The 24,772-nt window shown below is 45.2% G+C and overlaps 1 protein-coding gene and 2 non-coding genes across 3 annotated transcripts; all 3 read right to left on the minus strand.

Annotated features, from left to right (window-relative positions):
* Window positions 1-396: 396 nt before the first annotated feature.
* On the minus strand, window positions 397-15,014 carry LOC140460703 (uncharacterized). Its single transcript, XM_072555321.1, has 3 exons — window positions 14,905-15,014; window positions 9,718-9,894; window positions 397-4,327 (listed from the first exon to the last, which is right to left on the minus strand). The coding sequence occupies exon 3, from the start codon at window positions 3,947-3,949 to the stop codon at window positions 3,122-3,124; it is 828 nt and encodes a 275-aa protein (XP_072411422.1). The 5' UTR covers window positions 3,950-4,327; window positions 9,718-9,894; window positions 14,905-15,014; the 3' UTR covers window positions 397-3,121.
* Window positions 15,015-23,730: 8,716 nt separating this feature from the next.
* trnak-cuu (transfer RNA lysine (anticodon CUU)) lies at window positions 23,731-23,804 on the minus strand. The gene has a single exon. It is a non-coding gene; the product is annotated as a tRNA-Lys (tRNA).
* Window positions 23,805-24,673: 869 nt separating this feature from the next.
* On the minus strand, window positions 24,674-24,763 carry trnap-ugg (transfer RNA proline (anticodon UGG)). The gene is given in 2 exon segments: window positions 24,674-24,709; window positions 24,728-24,763. It is a non-coding gene; the product is annotated as a tRNA-Pro (tRNA).
* Between the last annotated feature and the right edge of the window lie 9 nt (window positions 24,764-24,772).

Consider the following 24,772-nt stretch of genomic DNA (forward strand, 5'->3'; position numbering starts at 1 on the left):
GGTTAAATTCTGCCAGCAATCAGGTGATAGCCGGGTGGGGGGAGGGTGGCAGCCGTGAGACTGAACTTGCTGACTTGAGGGTTTTTAGTTTTGGTTGCTACGTGCAATGAAGTGTGAATGATTGTTTCAGCAGTTGGTTCTGTGTGTTGTTTCTGAGTCAGTGACCAAATTAAGGCGATTCACCCACAACCAGAGCAAGAGGCTGGGATTAATATTGACTCCACTGCATTCAGCATGACATCGCATCAATACTGTTAGAAAGGGAAAGCTGACACCAACTCCCACCCCACCAGAGATCTCAAACCGAAACACCCAAAGAGAAGCGCATCGCCCTATAATCTGTCAAATTAATGTGAAAAGTGGTGTAACCTGCTCTAATGTTCAAAAGTAAATCCCTGACACTCAACAAAAATCCATTTATTTATCCAACAGTAACGGTGAACAGATAAACTAAACTATTAACAAACCGAATAAATCCCTTCTAACTACTGACTGTTCCAGAATAAAACAAGATTCTCGTGATATGCTGATCCAATAAATATGATTCCCTCTCGTAACAAAAAATGGAATTTAGTCTCTCAGATTACAGCCAGGTTACGTGTCTCTTGGAATATTCTGTGCCGCCTTCTGCTGAATCTTCTGTCAGGAATGCCCTTCTCAGTTTTATTTAAATGATGCATTCTCTAATACAGAGATGACTGACATCCAATTTCCCCCTCTCAATAGAACTGAGGACTCTTGGCTCTCGCGAGGGGGAAGTTAGAGATCTGGGTGTTCAGTCGATTGTACCCTGAAGGTGGCAACACAGGTCAATGGAGTGGTCACAAAGGTTTCATTCGGCGGTGTGTAAATAAATTGTTTTCCTGAAAGCCAAGTGATTTGACCAGTTACATCACTCCTGAGATACCTCTGCCTAAAACAACTAAAAAAAGTTAGGGTCTGGGCTACCTTCCTAGAATGTTTTGAGGGGATCTGGCCTGGTCCATAACACTGAACACCTGCAAATTGTGTCTCCAGGAAGGATGTCGTGAAACTTGAAAGGGTTCAGAAAAGATTTAAATGGATGGTTCTGAGGTTGGAGGGTTTGAGTTACAGGGAGAGATTGAATAAGTTGCAGGTATTTTTCCCTGGAACATCAGAGGCTGAGGAGTGACCTGGTAGATATTAATAAAATTATGAGGAGCACAGATAGGGTAAATAGTCAAAATCTTTTCCCCAGGGTGGGGAATCCAAAACTAGAGGTTTAGGATGAGGGGGAAAAGATTTAAAAGGGACCTGAGGGGAGACCTTTTCACGGAGAGAGTGGTGTATGTATGTAATGAGCTGCCAGAGGAAGTGGTGGAGGCTGGTACAATTTCAACATTTAAAAGGCATCTGGATTGGAACATGAATAGGAAGAGTTTAGAGGGATACGGACTAGTGCTGGCAAATGGGATGAGATTAATTTGGGATATGCAGTCAGCATGGACGAGTTGGACTGAAGGGTCTGTTTCCCTGCTGTGCATCTCTTTTGACTCGAAGTCTCTAAAAGATACCACATTGCTTCAACGAACACTGAAACCCAACGTTACTGACAGATTCTTTGTGTGTGAACCCGAGAGGCCTAGTCGTAGAGATGTACAGCACTGAAACAGACCCTTCGGTACAACTCCTCCATACTGACCAGACATCCAACATTTAATCTACTCCCATTTGTCAGCATTTAGCTCATATACCCATCCAGATGCTTTTTAAATGTTGTCATTGTACCAGCCTCCACTACTTCCCCTGGCAGCTCATTCTGTACATGCACCACCCTCTGTGTGAAAACTTGTCCCTTGAGGACCATGCTAAGTTGCCTGTCGTGTTAGTGTGGGTTACTCTTCGGAGGGTCAGTGAGGACTTGTTGGGCCAAAGGGCCTGTTTCCACGCTGTAGGGAATCTAATCAAAAGGCACCTGGATGGGTGTATGAACAGGAAGAGTTTAGAGGGATGCTGGCAAATGGGACTAGATTAATTTAGGATATCTGGTCAGCATGAATGGGTTGGACCAAAGGGTCAGTTTCCAGCACTTGGCCTATATCCCTCTCAACCATTCCTATTCATGTCCCCATCCAGATACTATTTAAAGGCTGTCATTGTACCAGCCTCCACCACTTCTTCTGGCAGCTCATTCCATCCATGTGTCACCCTCTGTATGAAAAGGTTGCCCTTTAGGTCCCATTTAAATCTTTCCCCTCTCACCATAAACCCTCTGGTTCTGGAGTGCCCAACCTCCAGGGAAATGACCTTGTTATTTACCCTATCCATACTCCTCATGATTTTATAAACCCATATAAGGTCACCCCTCAACCCCTGACACTTCAGGGAAAACAGCCCCAGTCTATTCAACCTCTCCCTGTAGCCCAAACTCTCAGCAACATCCTGGGAAATCATTTCTGGTCGAGAAGTCAATGATTTGGATTAATACCTGAAACACTGACTTCACTGCTGGTGCTGCCTGGCTTGCTGTGTTCTCCCAGCCTCCTGTTTGTCTACTTTGGATTCCAGCATTTGCAGTTTGTTTTTGTCTCTAACGAATGGCAGAGCAGACTCGATCGGCTGAATGGCCTAACTTCTGCTTTGATGGTCTCACAGGCTTAGGTTTGTGCAGATTGTTTCAGTGGGAAGGTGCAGTACTGGGCTCAATGAGCAGTAGCACCCAATGGAGCAAAGTTCATAGAATCACAGAATCCCTACAGTGTGGACACAGGTCCTTCAGCCCAACAAGTTCAAACTGACCCTCTGAAGAGTAACCCACCCAGACCCATTTCCCTACCCTATTACTCGACATTTCCCCTGACTAATGCACCACACCTACACATCCCTGAACACTGGGACAATTTAACTTCACCAATCCACCCTACCTGCACACCTTTGGACTGTGGGAGGAAACCTGAACACCCAGAGAAAACCCACGCAGGCACAGAAGGAGAATGTGCAAACTCCACACAGATAGTTGCCCCAACAGTGGAATCAAAGCCGGGTCCCTGGCACTGTGAGGCAATGCTACTCACCACTGAGCCACCGTGGGAGTGGGTGCAGTCCAGCAGAAAACAAAACAAGCCCACCAACTCTCCCACTGTCAGACTGGGCAGGAGGTTCAGTCCTGGGGGTGACCCACAGCAGCCTCACCGGCAGAATCCGATTGTTGGGAGCGCTGGTGTCTCTGCAAGTTGCAGGCCTGGGTGAAGGCCTTCCCGCACTCAGGGCAGCTGAAGGGCCTCTCCCCAGTGTGAACCCGCTGGTGCTTCAGTAAGTCAGAGGAATTGCTGAAGGCCTTTCCGCAGTCAGGACAAGTGAATGGCCTCTCCCCGGTGTGGACCCATCGGTGGATCAGCACGTGGGAGAAATTGCTGAAGGCCTTCCCACACTCGGGGCAACTGAATGGCCTGTCCCTGCTATGGACCCACCGGTGGGTCAGCAGGTTGGAGGCATGGGTGAAGGCCTTCCCCCACACAGGGCAGCTGAAAGGCTTCTCCCCTGTGTGGACCCGCCGGTGGGTCAGCAAGGCGGAGGAATCGCTGAACCCCTTCCCACACTCTGGGCAGGAGAATGGCCTCTCCCCTGTCTGGACACTCTGGTGCCTCAGCAGGGAAAAGGCCTGGGTGAAGGCCTTCCCACACTCAGGGCAACTGAAAGGCTTCTCCCCTGTGTGGACCCGCCGGTGGGTCAGCAAGGCGGAGGAACTGCTGAACCCCTTCCCACACTCTGGGCAGGCGAATGGCCTCTCCCCGGTGTGGACCCGCTGGTGCTTCATTAGGGCAGAGGAATTGCTGAACCCCTTCCCGCACTCTGGGCAGGAGAATGGCCTGACCCCAGTGTGACTGCGCTGATGAGCCTCCAGGACAGACGGGACATGGAAGCCTTTCCCACAGTCGCCACACTTCCAAGGTTTCTCCACGGGGCGGGATTCCTCGGGTTTCTCCATGGCTGAAGCTTCAGCGGCACACAAACACGTGTACAGTCCCTCCCTGCCGTGAATTCCTCTTTACAGGCTGGATAACTGTTTTAGGTTCCACACTCAGTACGCTGTAACAGTAGGGTCTCTCATTCAGTCCCACTGATGCTGAAAACGTACTGAAACAGGGACCAAGAATCTTAGTCAAAACTCGTTACAGTCCCAATGGACTGAATGACTGTCAAACATTGACTTGAAATTGAGGACAGCAGACACTAGAGAGTCAGAGTCAAAAAGTGTGGAAAAGCACACCAGGTCAGGCAGCATCTGAGGAGCAGGAGAGTCGGCGTTTTGGGCAGAAGCCCTTCATCTGTTGATTTTTAAACTTCAGTTTTCAGATCAAATACTCTGTAAAAAGAGATTACAAAAGTCATCATTGTCACTGAGAAGGTCTATAGCCTTAAAACTGGTCTTTAAACATTTAGACTAAATGTAATGCTGAATTATAGAACACATTTATTACACTAGAAAATAGACAGACAACAAGGCTCAGAAAAGGGGGGCATCTTAAAGAATGTAAAAGATAGGGACACCTGGGCTGACCAAGTGATAACAGGATGCTCTAAGACAATTAAGAACGTTTGCCTTAACATCGGTGAATCTGTATGAACAGGACACCAAGTGATAACATTCACTACCGTTCTATTGTGAAATTAATGACAGTGTTTGATTCTGACCCTGAAACGAAACTCGGTACTATCAAAAACTTTGTAATTAACGGTCAGTTGCTGTCAATTATAATGGATTCTTATACCCCTTGCAAGCAGGGCAGTCACAGAGAAAATAAATCTTTGCTGTTACAAAACCCTGAGAGTTAAAAAGGACACTAGAGAGAGACACCATTTTAGTGCTGAGGCTGTTGAATCCAGTAGAAAATTAACTCTTAGTGCTTAGCTGGTATGGATCGAATTTAATTGCATTTTTAGACTTTTTGATGCTTTTGAGTAGCCAATTCTGGTTCTGAAATGCAAACTCTGTAAAAGGAAATACTGATAAAGCTTTAACTTACTTGCTGTTTTTGCAGACATTACAGACTGCCCCACTGTCAATTCTAACTAATCAGCACACATTCAGCTTTTACTTTTATTTTTCGTGATCTTTTGAATCCAGCTTTGATTGTTGGTACATTTATCCTCCTTGTCCCTAACGTTCATTTTCCACAACACCACACTGCTCACCGGCCTTGATTTGGATTGGCCATGCTAAATTGCCCATTGTGCCCAGGGATGTGCAGGTTAGGTGGGTTAGCCATGGGAAATGCAGTTATAGTTTCACAGTAATGGAAGCAGGAGTAGGCAATTTGGCCCATCCAGCCTGCTCTGCCATTCATTAAGGTCATCATCTCAGCTCCTCCTATCTGCATTGTCCCAACTACTCTTTAATTCCCAACAATGCAATAACCCAGCCAACTGTATCCTGAATATACTTAAAGCTGCTGCTACTGCTTCCTTGGGCAGAGAATTCCATAGATTCACCACATTCCAGGAAAAACAGTTCTTCCTCATCTCTGTCCTAAATCTACTCTCCCTCATCTTAAGGCCATGTCCCCTCATCCTAGTCTAATTCACCAGCAGAAACGACAGGACAGGATAGTTGGGCTGGGTCTATGTGGCATGCTCTTCAGAGGGATCAGCATTGCCTTTATGGGCTGAATGGCCTGATTCCACACTGTAGGGCTTCAATGATTTACCAAGGTGGTGTGCACTCTAGATGACAGCTCCCAGAACCTCCGACTTTCTGCAAATGGAAAGACAAGTCCCCCCCTGCCCTCTCGGATGTGTGTTCTGTAACTGCTTAATCATTTCTCGTGAATCCAGCCCACACCTCCCACTGCTGCCTGTAACCTTTACAATGCTGATGAAACAATGCAATACCTGCAGTACTGAAAATCGTAAGGCTTCTAACGATACCAGTTACTGATTCACCGCTCCCACCAATGGACAGCATTGGAAATACAATGTTGAAGTCTGAATGAAATGAGCAGTTTAAAACAAAAACCCACCTAACCCTTCACTAGGTTCTCCACTCAGCACACTGTCCTTACTGCCAGTAAACCTGAAAGCACTTCATCCCCACAGTGCAATGAATTCCCACTTTCCACCAGAATCCCAGATGTGCTCCCTCACTCAGTTGCTGTCTCACAAATGAAATATTTCATTGTAACTTCTGCTCCCAGTCAGGGCAAAACATCTTTGAAAACTACTCTGGAAGTCTAGTCTTCACAACCACACTTCTACTTTCACTGAAGACGATTAGAGTCATACAGCACAGAAACAGACCCTTCGGCCCAATCAATGGTGCCGACCAGATATCCTAAATTAATCCAGTCCCATTTGCCAGCATTTGGCCCATATCCCTCAAAACCCTTCCTATTTATGAACCCATCCAGATGCCTTTTAATATGTTGTAATTGTACTAGCCTCCATCACTTCCTTTGGCAGCTCATTCCACAGAGATATCACCATCTTTGTGAGGAAGTTTCCCCTCAGATTATTTTTAAATCTTCCCCCGCTCATCTCAAACCTCTGCCCTATACTTTTGGACTCACATATCCTTGGGAAAAGATCTTGGTTATGCATCATATCCATGCCCCTTATGAACTTCTATAACGTCACCCCTCAGCCTCCAACACTCCAGGGAAAATAGACCCAGTCTATTCAGCCTTTCCCTGGAGCTCAAACCTTCCAACTCTGGCAACAGCCTTGTAAATTCTTTCTGAACTCTTTCAAGTATCAAAACATCTTTCCTGCAGCAGGGAGATCAGAATTATGTGTGGTATTCCAAAACATGGTCTAACTCAATGTACTGACCAATGGAGGAAAGCATACCAAACAGCTCCTTCATTATCTGATACGGTATTGGGGGCAAAGTACTAGATTGGATAGAGAATTGGTTGGCTAATAGGAAACAAAGGGTAGTGATTAACGGCTCCATTTCGGAATGGCAGGCAGTGACCAGTGGGGTACTGCAGGGATCCATGCTGGGACCGCAGCTTTTTACAATATATGTAAATGATATAGAAGATGGTATCAGCAATAACATTAGCAAATTTGCTGATGATACAAAGCTGGGTGGTAGGGTGAAATGTGATGAGGATGTTAGGAGATTACAGGGTGACCTGGACAAGTTGGGTGAGTGGGCAGATGCATGGCAGATGCAGTTTAATGTGGATAAATGTATGGTTATCCACTTTGGTGGCAAGAACAGGAAGGCAGATTACTACCTCAATGGTATCAAATTAGGTAAAGGGGCAGTACAGAGAGATCTGGGTGTTCTTGTCCACCAGTCAATGAAGGCAAGCATGCAGGTACAGCAGGTCATGAAGAAGGCTAATAGCATGCTGGCCTTCATAACAAGAGGGATTGAGTATAGAAGCAAAGAGTTGCTTCTGCAGCTGTACAGGCCCTGGTGAGACCACACCTGGAGTACTGTGTACAGTTCTGGTCTCCAAATTTGAGGAAAGACATTCTGGCTATTGAGGGAGTGCAGCGTAGGTTCACGAGGTCAATTCCTGGAATGGCAGGATTGCCTTACACGGAAAGACTGAAGCGACTGGGCTTGTATACCCTTGAGTTTAGAAGACTGAGAGGTGATCTGATTGAAACGTATAGGATTATGAAAGGATTGGACACTCTGGCAGGAGGAAACATATTTCCGCTGATGGGGGAGTGCCGAACCAGAGGACACAACTTAAAAATATGGGGTAGACCATTTAGGACAGAGATGAGGAGAAACTACTTCACCCAGAGAGTGGTGGCTGTGTGGAATGCTCTGCCCCAGAGGGCAGTGGAGGCCCAGTCTCTGGATTCATTTAAGAAAGAATTGGATAGAGCTCTTACAGATAGTGGAGTCAAGGGTTATGGAGATAAGGCTGGAACAGGATACTGATTGGGAATGATCAGCCATGATCATATTGAATGGCGGTGCAGGCTCGAAGGGCTGAATGGCCTACTCCTGCATCTCTTGTCTATTGATCCACTTGCGACTCCACTTTCAAGGAACTATGAACCTGCTCTCCAAGGTCTTTTTGTTCTGCTTCACTCCCCAGGACCTTAGAATTGGGTGTATAAGTCCTGCCCTGATTTGCCTTACCAAAGCGATAAATCTCATACTCATCTAAATTAAACTCCATCTGCCACTCCTTGGCCCATCAGCCTACCTAATCAATTCTAATTTATGTCAAACTTTCTTTCCTCTCTCATTCCCAGAAAGCTGAAAATCTCCATCCCTCAGACTCTCACTTTGCTGAAACTAATTCCTCTGTACCTCATCCTGAAGGATCTGGTCCATGCTGATTAAGAGGCCCACACTCAGGGCGGGGGGGATCTAATTGAAACAGACAGAATACTGAACAGCCAGGACAGAGTGGACATTGACAAGATGTCTCCATTGGTAGGAGAGACTAGAACTTGAGGGCACAGCCTTCGAGTAAGGGGAAGACTTTTCAGAGTGGAGATAAGAAGAAATGTCTTCAGCCAGAGAGTGCTGAATCTATAAAATTCATTGCCACAGGAGGTCAGGTCACCGAGTATATTTAAGACTGAGAGAGATATCTTCTTGAGTATCAAGGGAATCGAAGGTAATGGGGAGAAAGCAGGGGAATGAGGTTGAGAAATTTATCAGCCATGATTGAATGGTGGAGCAGACTCGATGCGTTGAATGGTGTAATTTCTGTTCTCATGTCTTATGGTCTCACACAGTGTGACAGAATTGGTAGCAGGGGTAGACCATTTGGTTTTTCGAGCCTGCACCAGCACTGAACAGATCATAACTGGATAGGAATATACTTACATCTGGGTGGATAGTTTGTGATGTTTTTCACTGGAGTGTCGGAGGTTGAGAGGTGACTTTATAGAGGATTATAAGATCTTGAGGGGTATAGATGAGGTGACCAGCAGGTATCCTTTCCCTAGGGTGGGGGTTTCAAGATGAGGGAGCAAATTTTGAAGGTGAGAGGAGAAAGATTTTAATAAGATATGAGGAGAACCTTTTTTTTAAGAAAGTGGTTTGTGTGTGGAATCAATGTCCAGAGGAAGTAGTGGATGCAGGTACAGTAACAATGTTTAAAAGACATTTTGATAAGTACATTAATAGGAAGGGTTCGGAGGGATATGGGCCAATCACTGGCAAATGGACCAGTTTAATTTGAGAACATAGCATGGACTAGTTGGACTGAAGGGTCTGTTTCTGTGCTGTATGATCCTGTAGCTGTTCTCTGGTGGGGTGTGAAAACCAATTTCTTGGAGATCCAAGATGGCCGTGGTCTGAGAGGTCTGCTGTGTTGGGCTCTGTGCCATATCCTATGGCAATGTGGACGCTTAGTGAACATCTGGAGCTGCTAAAATTGTGGTTTGACAGCTTTAAGACCAGGATGAAAGCAAATGAAGGAAAGGGGCCAAAAGGAGTGCAGCAGGCAGGGCACTCCCCTACTGCATCGGGGGTGCCTGGAGCCATTGCTCAAACTCCCAGGGCAGTCCCTTTGGATTTAATGGGGCAGCAGTAGTTACTCTCGGAGTTTGGCAAACTCTGAGAAAAGATTGAAGCAGCGGTGGAACCACTATCTGCCACGCTGGAAAAGCATGAGCAGGAAATTCAAATGTTGGACCGAAGAGAATAGGCAGCGGAGGAGAGGACCATGGTGGAGGTCTCAGGAGGAAGGATCCAAACGCTGGAAAACCAGGTTCGGGTCCTTCAGGAGCAAGTGGACGACCTGGAAAACAAAAGGAGAAAAAGCTTACAGCTCGTGGGTCTTCCGGAACATGAGGAAGGCGAAGACCTCATTGGAATCCTGGAGAAGTGGTTCCTGAAGTTCTTGGGGCTGGAGTTGGAGTCGAGCCTGTTGAGTTTGGAGCGGGCCCACTGGATTGCAATGTGCAGGTCAGGACCCACGCCCCCGCACGGTCCTTGTGTGACTCCTGCATTATAAAGAAAAACAGTTAGTGACTGAAACAGCAAGAAGACTGGGAAGAGATCCACAGGCTTTGTGCATTAAAGGCTCAAGAATAATATCTTTTCAGGACTTCTCTGGAGCCAGAATTAAGAAGAGAAAGGGCTTTTGATGAAGTTAAGAGAAAATTAAGGGATCTGAACATTCAATGTTCCTTGAGGTCCCTGGCCGTGTTGCATTTTGCTCATGGGGGGACGGTATATCATTTTGATTCAGCAGAAAAGGCTAAGGACTTTGTGAATTCTCTGAATTCAAGGACTCAGGTCGGGATGGGGCCATCGATACAGACAATGGTACAGTTCTTTCTGCCCCTTCTTTTCTTTTCTCTCTCTCAATTTTTTTTGTGGTTATCGGCTTCTCCGTACTGCCTTGATGTAAAACCGGAATTATTTAGTATATCGGTCAGTTGTGCATTATGTGAGGACTTTTGTTTGAACTGCTGACCTTTTGGTTGTGGTTTGGGGGTGGCTATATCTGTGGTTAAGATGTATGGAGAAGGGGTGTGTGTGTGTGGCGGTGGGCGGAAATGGGCATCCATTTTTAACTCTCAGAATGTAAATAATGTGTTTTTTTTCATCTGTGAATTGCTTGCGGTTAGGGCACGGCCTCAGTTGGAAGGATCCAGGATGTTAGCTGTGGGCAAGGTGGGGTGGGGTTGTGGGGGAGTTATGATAGGGTATTCTTCTCCTTTAGCTCTAAGAGTAGAGGAGTGGCTACACTGATAAGAAGGAACCTTCCTTTCCAGGTAGTTGAGAAAATTAAGGACGAACTTGGACAGTTCGTCATTCTTAAAGCTCAACTACATGGAGAAGAGTATGGCGTCCTGAATGTGTATCTCCTCCCCACCCCCCCCAACGTGTACCCTCTTACATTTCTAACTGATGGAGTTGCTAAATTAATGAGTCTTGGGGTGCACAGCACGATTATAGGAGGGGATTTTAATCTCCTCATAGACCCTGAGGTAGACAGGGTGACAAGGGGCCTGGCATGTATGACTGCACGATCTAAGCAGTAGGTGGACATGATTAGTTTGATTAGTTTCCCTACAGTGTGGAAATGGGCCCTTCGGCCAAACAAGTCCACACTGACCCTCCGAAGAGTAATCCACCCAGACCCATTTCCCTCTGACTAATGCACCTAACACCATGGGCAATTTAGCATGGCCAATTCACCTTACCTGTACATCATTGGACTGTGTCAGGAAACCAGAGCACCCGCAGGAAACCCACGCAGACATGGGAAGAATGTGCAAACTCCACACACAGTCGTCCAAGGCCGGAATCGGACCTAGGTCCCTGGTGCTGTGAGGCAGCAGAACTAGCCACTGAGCCACCGTGCTGCCCCAGTGTGAGGAGTTGGGGTTAGTGGATGTGTGGGGTCACCTCCACCTGAATGGAAGAGACTTCACTTTGTATTCCAACCAACACAAGTGCCACACGCGAGTTGACATGTTTTTATGCCATCAGATATTTTGGATAGAACACTGGCTTGTAAAATTGGGAATATAGCTGTCTCAGACCACGTGCCAGTGTATTTAGATGGTAAAATCAAGGGTTGTGGAATGGATGCACGGCACTGGTGCACAGACCCATTCCTGTTAAGGAATGGCAAATTCGTTGAGTACATCAGAAGAAAGTTCAGGGTCTTCTGGGATATCAACTCTGGTAAGGACAGTAATCCGGCAATACTGTGGGAGGCCACTGAGGCATATTTATGAGGCCTAGTTATTTCATATTAAACAACTAGAAGGAAGCAGAGGGAGGAGCAACAATAGATGCTGAGGAAGTATATTATATTAGGACTTCACTGGTCAAGCTGCAGCTCTCAGGGTTGCTCTCGACTCATTGCACACACAGGTGGCAAAAAAGGGTCTCCTTTGCCAAACAAAGATTGTTTGAATTTGGAGAATCTGCCCCTCCCCAGTATAAAGGCGGAACAGGTTTCCCTGTTGAATGGGCCTATGACGATACAGGAGTCATTTTCTCGATTGATTCAAACAATTAATTTATTTGGCTGTTTTTCGGGCTACAGGATCAACTTTACAAAATCGGGAGCCATGCCGGTGGGGGGATTAGTGGAGGTGTCTGATCTGAAGGATGGAATGCAGTTCCTGTTTAGACGGTTGTCAAAAGGATTTTTGTATTTGAGAATTTTTATTACTCCTGCCTTCTACCAGCTGTATAAAGCTAACTATGTACAATGACTGCAGAGGATAAAGCAGGATTTGCAGCAGTGGAAGGGATTACCGTTATCATGGTTGGGCCGAATAGCCCTGAATAAAATGAATGTTCTTCCTCGCCTGTTGTACCCCTTGAGAATGCTCCCGTTGTTGCTACCCAGATGAGTATTACGGAGTCTCAACGGTTGGCTCGGTTCTTTTATTTGGTGTCGCAGGCACACCCGAATTAAGTTTACCAAATTGCAGCTCTCGCAGGGTGAGGGAGTGGGGTGAACCTTCTGGACTTGAAGAGACATCAAATGTGCACTTTGTTCCCATATCTGGGTGGCGGGGCATTGGGGTTATTCAGGGTCAATTTGGCTTGATGTTGAGGCCTCGCAGTTGCGTTGTTCCCTAATTATTTATGGATAAGATGAAATCCATGACCGAGCAGTGTAAGAGTCCAATCATTTTAAATACGGTGAAAACCTGGAGGATAATGAGGCAAGATGAGGGCAATTGGCTTAAGACCTCACTGTTTACCCCATTGGTGCGATTCCAAGGATTTAAACCTGGGGCAATGGACTCCGGCTTTCGGTCATTGGAGAATAAGGGAATCTCCTGTCTGGGAGATTTATTCAAGGGGGAGGTCTTGATGTCATTTAGCCAGCTAAGTCAGAAATATGGATTGTTCCTATTCCGGTACTTTCAGATAAGGGTTATATGCAGAAAAAGACGATGGTCCAGCTCAGCTTTACAGGTCAGACGTGGAGAAAAAGTACTCCAGTGTGCTGGTGTTCTTTTAGTCAGTACTTTGTATTATTTACAAAAGGGACGTGCCTTCGGGGACGTGGAGGGAACCTGTAGGACGTGGAATCAGGAACTCAGATGATACTTCATTGGAAGTATGGAAAAGAAATATGGGAAAATGTAAGGAATATTTCAATACGTAACAAAACACAGGCCATGAAATTGAAGATTTTACACAGGGCTCATATGGCGCCAGAGAGGCTAGCTAAGTTCAAGAGAAGCATATCACCAGGTTGTCCCAAATGTAAAATTATTATACGCACTCTCACACACTGCTATTGGTCATGTTTTAAGATCCAGACTTACTGGAGTGCTATAGTAAGGGACCCGAAGGACATTCTCGGGATTGAAGTTAAAGTGGATCTGGCATTTCTTCTTCTGGGGTTAGCAAATTTGCCCTCTCCTGGGGAAACATGTGAAGAGACTGTGTAACATTCTTACCCACAATGCAAGGAAGAACATTTTAATGAAATAGACATTGGAAAAAACCCCAAGTCTTACGGGGTGGCGTCAGCTAGTGATGGAGCATTTCCCCCAAGACTACCACATGAATATGGTGCACCACAGAACAGGGCAGTTTTACAAGACGTGGCAATCCTTTCTAAATGATATGGGTGCAGACTTATTAGCAATATTGATTAGGGCCGTGGTATGCCATGGGAATCAGTTTGGGCACGAGTGGGGCCCTGGGAAGGGAGGCTGGGGGAAAAGAATATGGGTACAATAACTGGAGCTTCCAGGGACGAGACCCTCAGTGGAGGTGTAGTAAGTGAAATAGAATAAAATAATGTGATGTAATTTAATTTGAATTCAGTTTAATTTAATATTTTTTAAATTTGATTGTAGTTTAGTTTAAGCTAAGTAGGTACAGTTGTTCTGGTAGAATAGTAGTTAGTTCATTATCAGTACAACAATGATATGACATTGTTGTACTGCCTCTCTCTTTCTGTATTTTGGTATTGTTCTTTTTTGTCGAAGATGTTTTATAAAAGATTTGAAAAAGTTTCTAATAAAATATTTAAAAAAACATTTCCTTGCCTTCCCCCATAACTACTTTTAACATTCAAAAGTCAGATAAGCTCAGCTTTCAATATATTCAATGACCCCCTAACTGCAGGAAGACATCCCCACTTTTCTGAACTCAATTCCTCTTGCTAATACACCACTTGCCTTGCTCATTGCTTGCTGCACTTGTCTGACAACTGGCATTGACTGGGATAGAAAGCCTGAGTAGAAGGTAGCTGAAGCACCTTTGTACGTCCACACATCATTCCTGATGAATGGTTTTTGCCCAAAACATTGACTGCCCTGCACCACGGATGCTGCCTGATCTGTTGTGCTTTTCCAGCGCCACATATTTTGACTCTGATCTCTAGCGTCTGCAGTTCTCATTTGTTCCACATCCCAATATAACACCATTTAAACAATGCGTCTCCTTTCTGTTTTTATTTCACAGGAAAGACTATAACTTCATACTGTGTAACTGCATTTGCCATGTGTTTGCCAATTAAGACACAGACCTGAACCAACTTTGCTGCAAGTCAAGAACTGGCACGGTGGCACAGTGGTTAGCACTGCTGCCTCACAGCGCCGGAGACCCGGGTTCAATTCCCGCCTCAGGCGACTGTGTGGAGTTTGCACATTCTCCCCGTGTCTGCGTGGGTTTTCTCTGGGTGCTCCGGTTTCCTCCCACAATCCAACGATGTGCCGGCCAGGTGAATTGGTCATGCTAAATTGCCCGTAGTGTTAGGTAAGGGGTAGATGTAGATGTAGATTTAGGGGTATGGCGGGGCGGTGTGGACTTGTTGGGCCGAAGGGCCTGTTTCCACACTGTAAGTAATCTAATCTAAAATTTTTTTTCCTGGAAAGGGAGATGGTCCAGGTGAATTTGAGGTCGGGGTGAAAGGTGTTGATAAAGATGACGAACTGTTCAAACTCCTTCTAAACTGAACTCCAGAATGAAAAAATAAAATGGAAAAGGGGGGTGAGAAAAGAGTGTGTTGTACTCACAGATGTTGGACAGAGGAAAGTTGCAGTCTGAGGTGAAGCTCAATCTTCATTCAGAGAGAGAACAGCAACTACAGCTTTACAAATTCATGGTCTAATGTCCGCATTCAGAGAATAGGGGCGTTCTCAATGGCAGGAAGACCACACTCCTTCCGGTCTTCTGGCGCTTTCTATTGGTCCATCAAAAGAACGTCGCGTACTGTTTCCGCTGTCAGGTAGGAGCATGCGCACTATTTTGCTGACACCGGTGTACATGCGCAGTGCTTGCTGACACCGAGAAGCATGCGTAGTCTGTCTTGTGGAGGTGGTGTAAATGACATATTTTCAGTCTAAATGCTAATAGGAGAGAAAAAAAGACTGGTGCCACAAATTTGTTTTCCCGAGACTCAACATTTTATTGTTTTTGAATTTTGTCTGGCTGCTCAATTTTGTCTGTCTTTTCCCCAGGTTAGAGGAAGTACAAAACAAGAGGGGCATCGGCTTAGGGTGAGAGGGGAAAGATTTAAAAGGGACAAAAGGGATAAATATTCACGCAGAGCGTAGTACGTGTATGGAATGAGCTGCCAGAGGCCGTGTGTCAAGGCTGGTACATTTACAACATGTAAAAGCCTTCTGGATGGGTTCTGGAAAGGCCTCTATATGAATAGGAAGGGTTGAGAGAGATATGAGCCAAATACTGGCAAACAGATCACCAGATGAATTTAGGATATATGGTCGGCGTGGACCAAAAGGTTTGTTTCTGTGCTCTGCAATTCTATGACTCTATTTCTACATATTCTGAACCAATTTCACAAGACTAGGAATAGGTCATTCCTCCCTCACAGCCTGTTCTCAACTGTGGCTTAACTGCAAGTTTCAGAAAGATGTCTACAGTTTTTTTTTAAAGCAATTGAATATGCTGTCAGACTTTATTGATGTTTCTAAATACATCATTTTAGCTATTCTCAATGTTTTACAGATCAGCCATTTCGCTGGCTCAGTGGTTAGCGCTCCTGCCTCATACTGCAAGGGCCCGGATTCGATCCCACCGTCTGGCGACTGTGTGGGATTTGCACATTCCTTTGCCCTCCTTTCAGTGCTCCAGTTTCCGGCGATGGTCGCAAAGATGGGCAGATTAGGGTGGATAGTCCGTGCTAAATTGCCCCACAGTGTGCAGAGATGTGTATGGGGTGGGTCTGGGTGGGATGCTTTTCAGAGAGTCAGTGCGGACTCGATGAGCCAAATCTCCTGCTCCCACACTGTAGGGATTCTATGATTACAAGAGTTGTCAAACCAGCAATCTAAATTGGTGAAGTATAAGACCAGGAGCCAATCTTTAAGCAGTTTTCCATTCATTCACAGAGGGAAATTTTAGAATTGTATCACTTTGAGCTCTACTCCCACCTCACTGTCAATAAATGTCTTTTTATCTGTCCTCAATCATACAATCAGTCTGTCCCTCCTTAACCTTGATTTTTTTAAAGTTAGCAGATTTCTTCCTTTAGATAAACCTTATCAATCAAAACACAAAACAATGTTTCAAACCTAATTAAAGATTTTTTAAGTTCTATATGAATCTTCTGGGATCCCCAGTAATCACCTCATATGAGCTGTTATCTTCATCAAATAATCTGACAATTATTGACTGCTATCAACCTCTTCCGTCCCAGGAAATTTCCTTTCTCTGCAAAGTTTGGTTCATGTTGGCAAGTTCAATTCTCCTCCATTTCCCAGGAACACACTTTATAACGTTTTACATTCTCAGTATCTGTTTAACGTTCAGTGGGAAAACTGTTTTCAGTCTCACAGTAAAACAGTATTCCTCCAAAATGTTTTTGAGGATTGCACTCCTCCCACAAGAGCTGGCGGTTCCACAGTTAAAATGCTATTACCAGCAGTTTTTCTTATTTACCCACCTTCCCAGGATACAGGATTTCTCTCACCAGAAACTGTGCCCCCTGAAAAAAATCCAGCAGGAAGATCATTGTGCAGTGATCAGTGAAAATGTCTCATTTGGGTCACCCAATGATAGAAATGGAAGAACCTGCCTCTTCAAGGGAGATATCCAGCTGGCCTTCTGTTGGTGCTTGCTTGGTTGTCTTTGCTGTTTCCCCTCTAATTGTTCAAAATGTCTGGTTTTATACCCCAAAACATCAGATCATTTCGTTGGTTTGGTGTCATTCCAAACTGTAAAATTCAAATTCGATAGGATTTTGGTATCAGGAGCATACTTTAAACTGATTGGCCAAATTGGAATTTGTTTTTTGTTCCATGGCAACACAACTCCAGCTATTTGTTTCAACCAAACGTTACATTTTTAAATTATTCAGCACGCTTTGTGCTTTCAGTCAGTCCTTGCTCGTTTCCTCTCTGTCAAAAGGTACACTATACACCTACACCTTCATTACACCATCCAAATGTTTTTTTAAATGTTGTAACTATACCTGCGTCTATCACTTCTGGAAGTTCGTTCACTCACAAACTAACATCTGTGTAAAAACGTTATCCCTCAGGTTCCTTTTAAAATCTCTCTCCTCTCACCTTAAAAAAAAAAGTCCCCTAGTTTTTAATTCTCCTTCACTAAACGAACAGACAGTTGCTAATCACTTTACCGACAACCTTCATGATTTTGTAAATTTCTACAAGGTCACCCTCAACCTCCTACACTCCAGTGAAAAAGGTACAAGCCTCTCCTTATAACCTGAACCCTTCAGTCCAGGCAACATCCTGGGAAAGCTTTTCCACACCCTCTCCAATAGTATTCTTCCTATAACAGGGTGACCAGGACTGTACTCAGTACACTAAAGGTGGCCTCATCAACATCCTGTACAACCTCAACATGACGTCCCAACTCCAACACTCAATGGTGAGAAAAATGAAAGCAAGTGTGCTGAACACCACCTTAACTACCCTGTCTACCGGTGATGAAACTTTCAAAGAACTATGTACCTGAAACTTCCCCTCCACCCCCCCCCCCCCAAAAAAAACAGGTCTCTCTGTTCTCCAACAAGACCCAGGGCCCTACCATTTACTGTACAAGTCTTGCCGTTGTTTGTTTTACCAAAATGCAACCCCTCGCTTTTATCCACACGGTCTCTCTCAGGTACACACACAAATACAGCCTTTCACAGCCTTACACTCCATCACACTTACACTTTACCAAGTTAAAAATCACACAACACCAGGTTATAGTCCAACAGGTTTTATTGGAAGCATTAGCGTTCGGAGCACCGCTCCTTAATCAGGTGTTTGTGGAGGACACAATTATAAGACGCAGAATTTATAACAAAAGTTTACAGTGTGATGAAGCTGAAATTATACATTGAAAAATACCTTGATTGTTTGTTGACTCTTTCATCTGTTCGAATACCATGATAGTTTCACTTTTCTCATATGTAAATCGCAAAACTTATTAAAATTTACATAAGTTACATTTTCAGGTTAACTGTAACAATTGATGTTAGCTAACACCAATTGTTACAGTTAACCTGAGAACATTTAAGAGGCATTTGGATGGGTATATGAATAGGAAGGGTTTGGAAGGATATGGGCAGGGTGCTGGCAGGTGGGAGTGGATTGGGTTGGGATATCTGGTCGGCATGGACAGGTTGGACCGAAGGGTCTGTTTCCATGCTGTACATCTCTATGACTCTATTTACATATGAAAGAAGTGAAAATATCATGGTTTATGAACAGATGAAAGACTCAACAAACAATCAAGGTATTTTTCTACGTACAATTTCAGTTACATCACACTGTAAATTTTTGCTATAAATTCTGTGCCTTACAATTGTGTTCTCCACAACCACCTGATGATGGAACAGCGCTCCAAAAGTTAGTGCTTTCAATTAAACCTATTGGACTATAACCTGGTGTTGTGTGATTTTTAACCTTGTACACCCCAGTCCAACACCGGCATCTCCAAATTATGACACTTTACCAAGCATACCAACACACACTCTCTTATGCACACACAAGTCTATGGGGTGAATTCGGATTTTCAGAATTATATTTGCAGATACATTCAGTTTTCCTCAAAAAGTGCGCAATCTGCAGGCAGTCAAGCCATGTCATATTTTATAAATCCCTACTTTGAAAATACAACCAGTCTAACTCAAGATTGGGATGCAGACAGTCTCAAACCTCACACCTTTAATGCATTGACTGAGCTGAGATGTCACCTCTTTTTATAAAACCTGAAGTTATCTGGAGAATGTGACTTAAAAGTAGTTCTGGGATTTACATATTAATGAACAGAAACTAAAAGTGGCCTCATCAACATCCTGTACAACCTCAACATGACGTCCCAACTCCAACACTCAACGGTGTGAAAAATGAAAGCAAGTGTGCTAAACACCGTCCCTGAACCATCCAGACTGACGTAGATTCTAGGAGCAGAGCTTGTCTCTCATGGATGAGAGGGAGTGTATGAAACCACAGAGAAAGCTGGGACCCACTGGAATTGTATCCCTTCCTCAGTCTCTCTATGTTTTTCCTTAACTTCTGTTTTTCTGACACTTCACCCTTTTCTCGCTCACTCTGTGTCTCTCTTTCTTCTTGTCTTCCACTCCCATCCGTCTGTCCTATGGGTTCAGGGCCTGAAATCCGCCATGTCCTGTTCTCTCCGATTCACGTAATGTTATCTTTTGCAGCCTTCCCGTCTAAGGGCGCACTGTTCTGCACCTCGCCTTCTCATTTCCTTCCCAAAACACTCAACATAAATATTTCACATTGATATACTGGCCCAATATGCACATTTGAGATGACACACTCGTGGAAGTCTGCGGGGTCTTCTCCTGTTCTCTGTACCCTATGTTGAGGAGGGCAATGCTTGTCACTGGTCACTCAGGTGTCAGAGAAAAGTTTCGAAACAAAAAGGTTAAATTTTCTGCCATTGGAGAGGGCCCGGTTCCTGGACACGGGACAAACGACAGCAGCGAAACAGAATGAGAAGCAACTGTTCTGGAAATTGTTTGCCTGACCCCATGAAAAGCAGACAACTTCGCAGTTGGAGGGAGAGCAGCAAATAGACCACCCCTGTGCAGGGTTGAATCACCAACCTCCCGGTAAACTGCTGAACGCACAGCCCAACAGTGCGATAGAGAAATGTGACTGCGCCGGCTGCACCATCGCTTAGGGGAGGCTATCAGTGAATTCATAATTCAGCCTCACCGCCGAGAATTACATTGGTCGTCTATAAGTCTTACTTTTCCATAATAAAGCCTGGGACATTCATTGTGGAGAGATGAGATCGAATTGAACGACACACATTGATGAGAGATACAGCGGCTGGGAAGGATCCATTCCCATGTGAAGAGAGATTAATAATCAGGGTCGAAAATAAGGAGCCACTTCAAGAAATATGTCCCTTACGTTAGACATTAATTCAATTCCGAAAACCCTCTGTGGAGAAGATTTCCATTTGGGGAACATTTTCCTGACCCCATTAAAAGCGCACACCTTCGAAGCCAAAGAAGAGCATCAAACACACCGCCCCTGGGTGGGCTAGAAGCACCAACCTTTCGGTTAACAGCCGAACGCGCTGACCAATTGCGCCACAGAGACATTCGAAGACACGGGCTGCACCATCGCTTAATGATTTTATAATTCAGCCTACCCGCCAGGAATTACAATTGTCGTCTATCAGTTTTACTTTTCCATAATCAAGCCTGGGAGATCTCTTGTGGAGATACCGGGGACAGTCTGCAGACACATCCATGTCACGAGGAACTAGCTTTCTTACTCCGGGGCCGTCGCCCTTCCAGCCTTTCAGTGTTTTGCCTGTTCCCGAGTTCTCTCCTTGGCTCGCAGGGGAGAAGGGGTTTGAATTCCTGATGTGCAGGAAGGACAATTCTTTCAATGTCTCAGATCAGTTCATGTGCCGAGAACATCAGAATCAACCTCCCGGCCTCTTCAACAAGGGGACGGTGTCTGGACTGTTTCTGCTCAATCGGACAGGTCATCTTTCATTCTCCTCTAAATCCGCTTCCCAAAGTGTTTCTAAAGGTTCACAAAGCTGGAGACTGGGATTTCTGTTTTGCTTCATGAACATTTGAACATTTTTCCATTTCCTAACTGACAATATTTTGCCAAAATCTCTTCCAATTGTACGTCTTGCCTCATGTCTAGGGATGAGGAATTTCCATTTTGGGGAGACATTCCCAAGGTGGAGAATGTTCGCTTTGGAGCAAAGAAGGATAACTGGAGATTTCCTGGGGCTGTTGGTCATGATGGGAGAAGAAGCGGTGGGAATGGGCAGTTTAATGATCAGAAGAACCAATTGCCACTGACCAGAGTCAGTTACCTGAGGACAGGGATTGAAGTTCTTGAATGAAAAGCAGCACTTGTGCCTAATAAACACAGAGAATACTGCAGAAAGCCAACGGGTCGAGCAGCATCTGTGGAAAGGGAAACAGAGCTGACGTTGTGAGTCTGGGACGTTGTTTGTTCAGAACCCGAGTTTCCTGCATGGCAATCAATTCCCAGACATGAGAAAACGGGTCTTTATTGAGACGGGTTTTGTGAAGTTTGAGCGATAATGCAACCAACAAGAAGTCATTTAAAATCGCCAGCGAAGAAAGCATAGCCAGCAGGTTACCACCCTGGGCGGGGGAGCCCCAAAGGATCTCTACGCCAACACCTTAAGTGTTCGGCCACAACTACACGCCCAAAGTTGTGGTCTAAACTTTCTCATGGAATATTTCTAACAGGAATGGTGAGTATTGGGATTGTCCTGTCCGCGCCAGAGCCCCAACGTTTCCTGTTCCCCTGGATTTGATCAGGACAGAGGAGGCTGATGGGAGATCGAATTGAACGAAACACATTGATGAGAGATGGAGCGGTTGGGAAGGATCCATTCCCATGCGTAGAGAGATTAATAATCAGGGCCGAAAATAAGGAGCCACTTCAAGAAATGTGGGGTTCATTCAGCAAAGCTAATGTAGAACTGTTCACAGAAAATTGTGATGAAAGTCTCTCGAGTTATTTTGATGAGAAGTGTTGATGATGCTAATACAATCGATAGGATGAACGTAGATTGGTAAATGTATTTGGTGACAGTTCTGTTCTAGCCCTGTGAGCGAAACCTGGATCTGAAGGAGTATAAGGGACATTAACAACATCGATCTGAAATTGGACACGTGACAAGGAACAGAGCCATCATTAACAGTTGGCTTTTGAACTGGAGAAGGTTTCTCGTGAAATTAGCTTGAGGCTTGAGGTATGCAAGGCCAAGATAATTTAGGTAAAACACAGAAACGCTATCCTCATTAGCAGACAGTGAAAGGATTACAAGACACAAATTAAACATTTTCGACAAGTGATACAGGGGACTGGGAAGATAAGTATTATAAACTGTGAACAGCAAAGTTCTGGAGCACAACACTGACATTCAAAGACCGAAAACATCCAGGTCCTGATTAATCAGATTGCATTGTGGTGCTTTTTTTGCAAAACATCCACTTGCAATGTCCTACAAGAGTGACAAAACCCATCCCTCTCAGCCCAGGATAGAAAATCCGAAGGGATGAACGTTTGCTGATTTTCTGAAGATTCACAGAGCTTAGACTGGGTTTTGGTGATTGTTTCTTTTCCACTCCCAGGAGCCGCAGTGGTTGAGGCGTTGAGTTGGGGAGAATAAAATGTGCCCGTGAGCAGCATGTGGGGCTATTTCAGCTTCCCCTCATCTGACTGCGCTGTGAGTTGACTCAGATGTTCTCAGGGACATTTACTGACGCGAGACAGTGAAAGGATTCTCATTCCCGCAGATCGGGAATTCAAACCGTATGCCGTCTTCAGGACAATGAGAAAGATTAATTGGGGTGCGTGAAGAAGCTGTGAGCTGCATTTCAAACAGGGAGGTGGAGTCAGATGCATCATCCATTGCGCCCCGGCCCTGTGCGTATCGAACGCCACCATGCTGCAGAGTTCTGACGTTAACACGGACATGCGCAGCAATGGGTTCATTCACAAGGTGAACAATCAAAGATAATCACCGTCACTGATTCCCTTCCACAGGCCCAACTTTATGAAGCAGTATCTTTCACTGGCAAAGGAAACACCCTTGTCCTCAGGTGCCTGCTTCATTTCGATCACGATTTCAAGCACCTCACTGTTCTAGTCTCATTTCCAAACACTTTGCTCATAGCCTCAAAAGAAGCTCTGCGGGTATCTGCTTGTTCCACCCGAACAGGCAGTGGGTTGCAGATTCCCACCAGTCCCAATTTGAGTGAAATATTTTTCGCCCTACACTTATTTGAATCTTAAAGAAGAAGCCGGGGAGCAAGCTCCCTTTCTTTTCGACGACATTTCTCATTTTGTACTGGGAAGGGTTCACACCTGCGTGGGGAAACCGCAATGGATTTCAAGTCCATCGCATTAACCACTCGGCCCACGAATACAGAACCACACTGACAGCTTGACTTCCCAGGTCATTCTGCCTGTGGAGCTGAGAAAGTGTGAATCATCGCAGAGTTTTTGAATCCAATCACTTCACAGTGATTCGAAAGGGTTAAATATCTGCACATGATGTTTGCAGATATTTAGGTGTTTCACCCCAAAAGATGAAATGAACTTTCAGTTAGAAATTGCAGGAGGAACTCAGCAGGTCCGGCAACATCTGTGGAAAGAGAATCAGAGGGAACATTTCAAAATTCTGTTTTCTCCGACAGGTACTGTCAAACCTGCCGAGTTTCTCTTTTGGTCTGGTCTTCTCGGCAGACGCAGTCCCTTCCGTTAGGCATTAATTCAATTCAGAAACCCCTTGGTGGAGAAGATTTCGGTTTGGGGAACATTTTCCTGACCCCATTAAAAGCGCACACCTTCGAAGTCAAAGAAAGGCAGCGAACACACCGCCCCTGGGTGGGCTCGAACCACCAACCTTTCGGTTAAGGGCCGAACGCGCTGACGAATTGCGCCACAGAGACAGTCACAACCACGGGCTGCACCATCGCTTAATGATTTTATAAATCAGCCTCCCCGCCTAGAATTACAATTGTCGTCTATCTGTTTTACTTTTCCATAATCAAGCCTGGGAGATCTCTTGTGGAGATACCGGGGACAGTCTGCAGACACATCCATGTCACGAGGAACTAGCTTTCTTACTCCGGGGCCGTCGCCCTTCCAGCCTTTCAGTGTTTTGCCTGTTCTCGAGTTCTCTCATTGGCTCGCAGGGGAGAAGGGGTTTGAATTCCTGATGTGCAGGAACGACAAATCTTTCAATGTCTCAGATCAGTTCATGTGCCGAGAACATCAGAGTCAACCTCCCGGCCTCTTCAACAAGGGGACGGTGTCTGGACTGTCTCTGCTCAATCGGACCGGTCATCTTTCATTCTCCTCTAAATCCGCTTCCCAAAGTGTTTCTAAAGGTCAGTGTCAGTTAGGGATTTACTGACCCCAACCACTCCCTGTACGAAAGCATTCTTCCTAATGTCACTTTCGGTTCTTATACTCATGCCTTTAAAACTCTGCCGAATCGTTGCCGATCCTTTCAGGCGTGGGAACATTTTGACTACATTACTTTCTCTGTCTAGACTTCGCATGACTTGAAAAGTTTCAATCAGGCCAGTATTCAAACTTCCGTACTCCGAAGAGAGCTGTCCCAAATTTCCAATCGACCCTCATCGCTGACATCCCTCAAACACTGCACCACTCACGTCAACTTATTCAACGCTATCTCCAATCATTTCACTTCGCTGCTTTCTGTCCCATTGGTCCTCCAGGGAGCCCAACCCAGTTTTACGAAGGTGCTTTTTGAGAAAATTAAACAAGCACTTTCACGCGATTCACGAAACTCGGGCTCGTCCGGGATTTGAACCCGGGACCTCTCGCACGTCTGCGTCGACAAAGACCCAAAGCGAGAATCATACCCCTAGACCAACGAGCCACACGGTCG

The sequence above is a fragment of the Chiloscyllium punctatum genome, chromosome 36, assembly GCF_047496795.1.
Source record: "Chiloscyllium punctatum isolate Juve2018m chromosome 36, sChiPun1.3, whole genome shotgun sequence".
Lineage (NCBI taxonomy): Eukaryota > Metazoa > Chordata > Chondrichthyes > Orectolobiformes > Hemiscylliidae > Chiloscyllium > Chiloscyllium punctatum.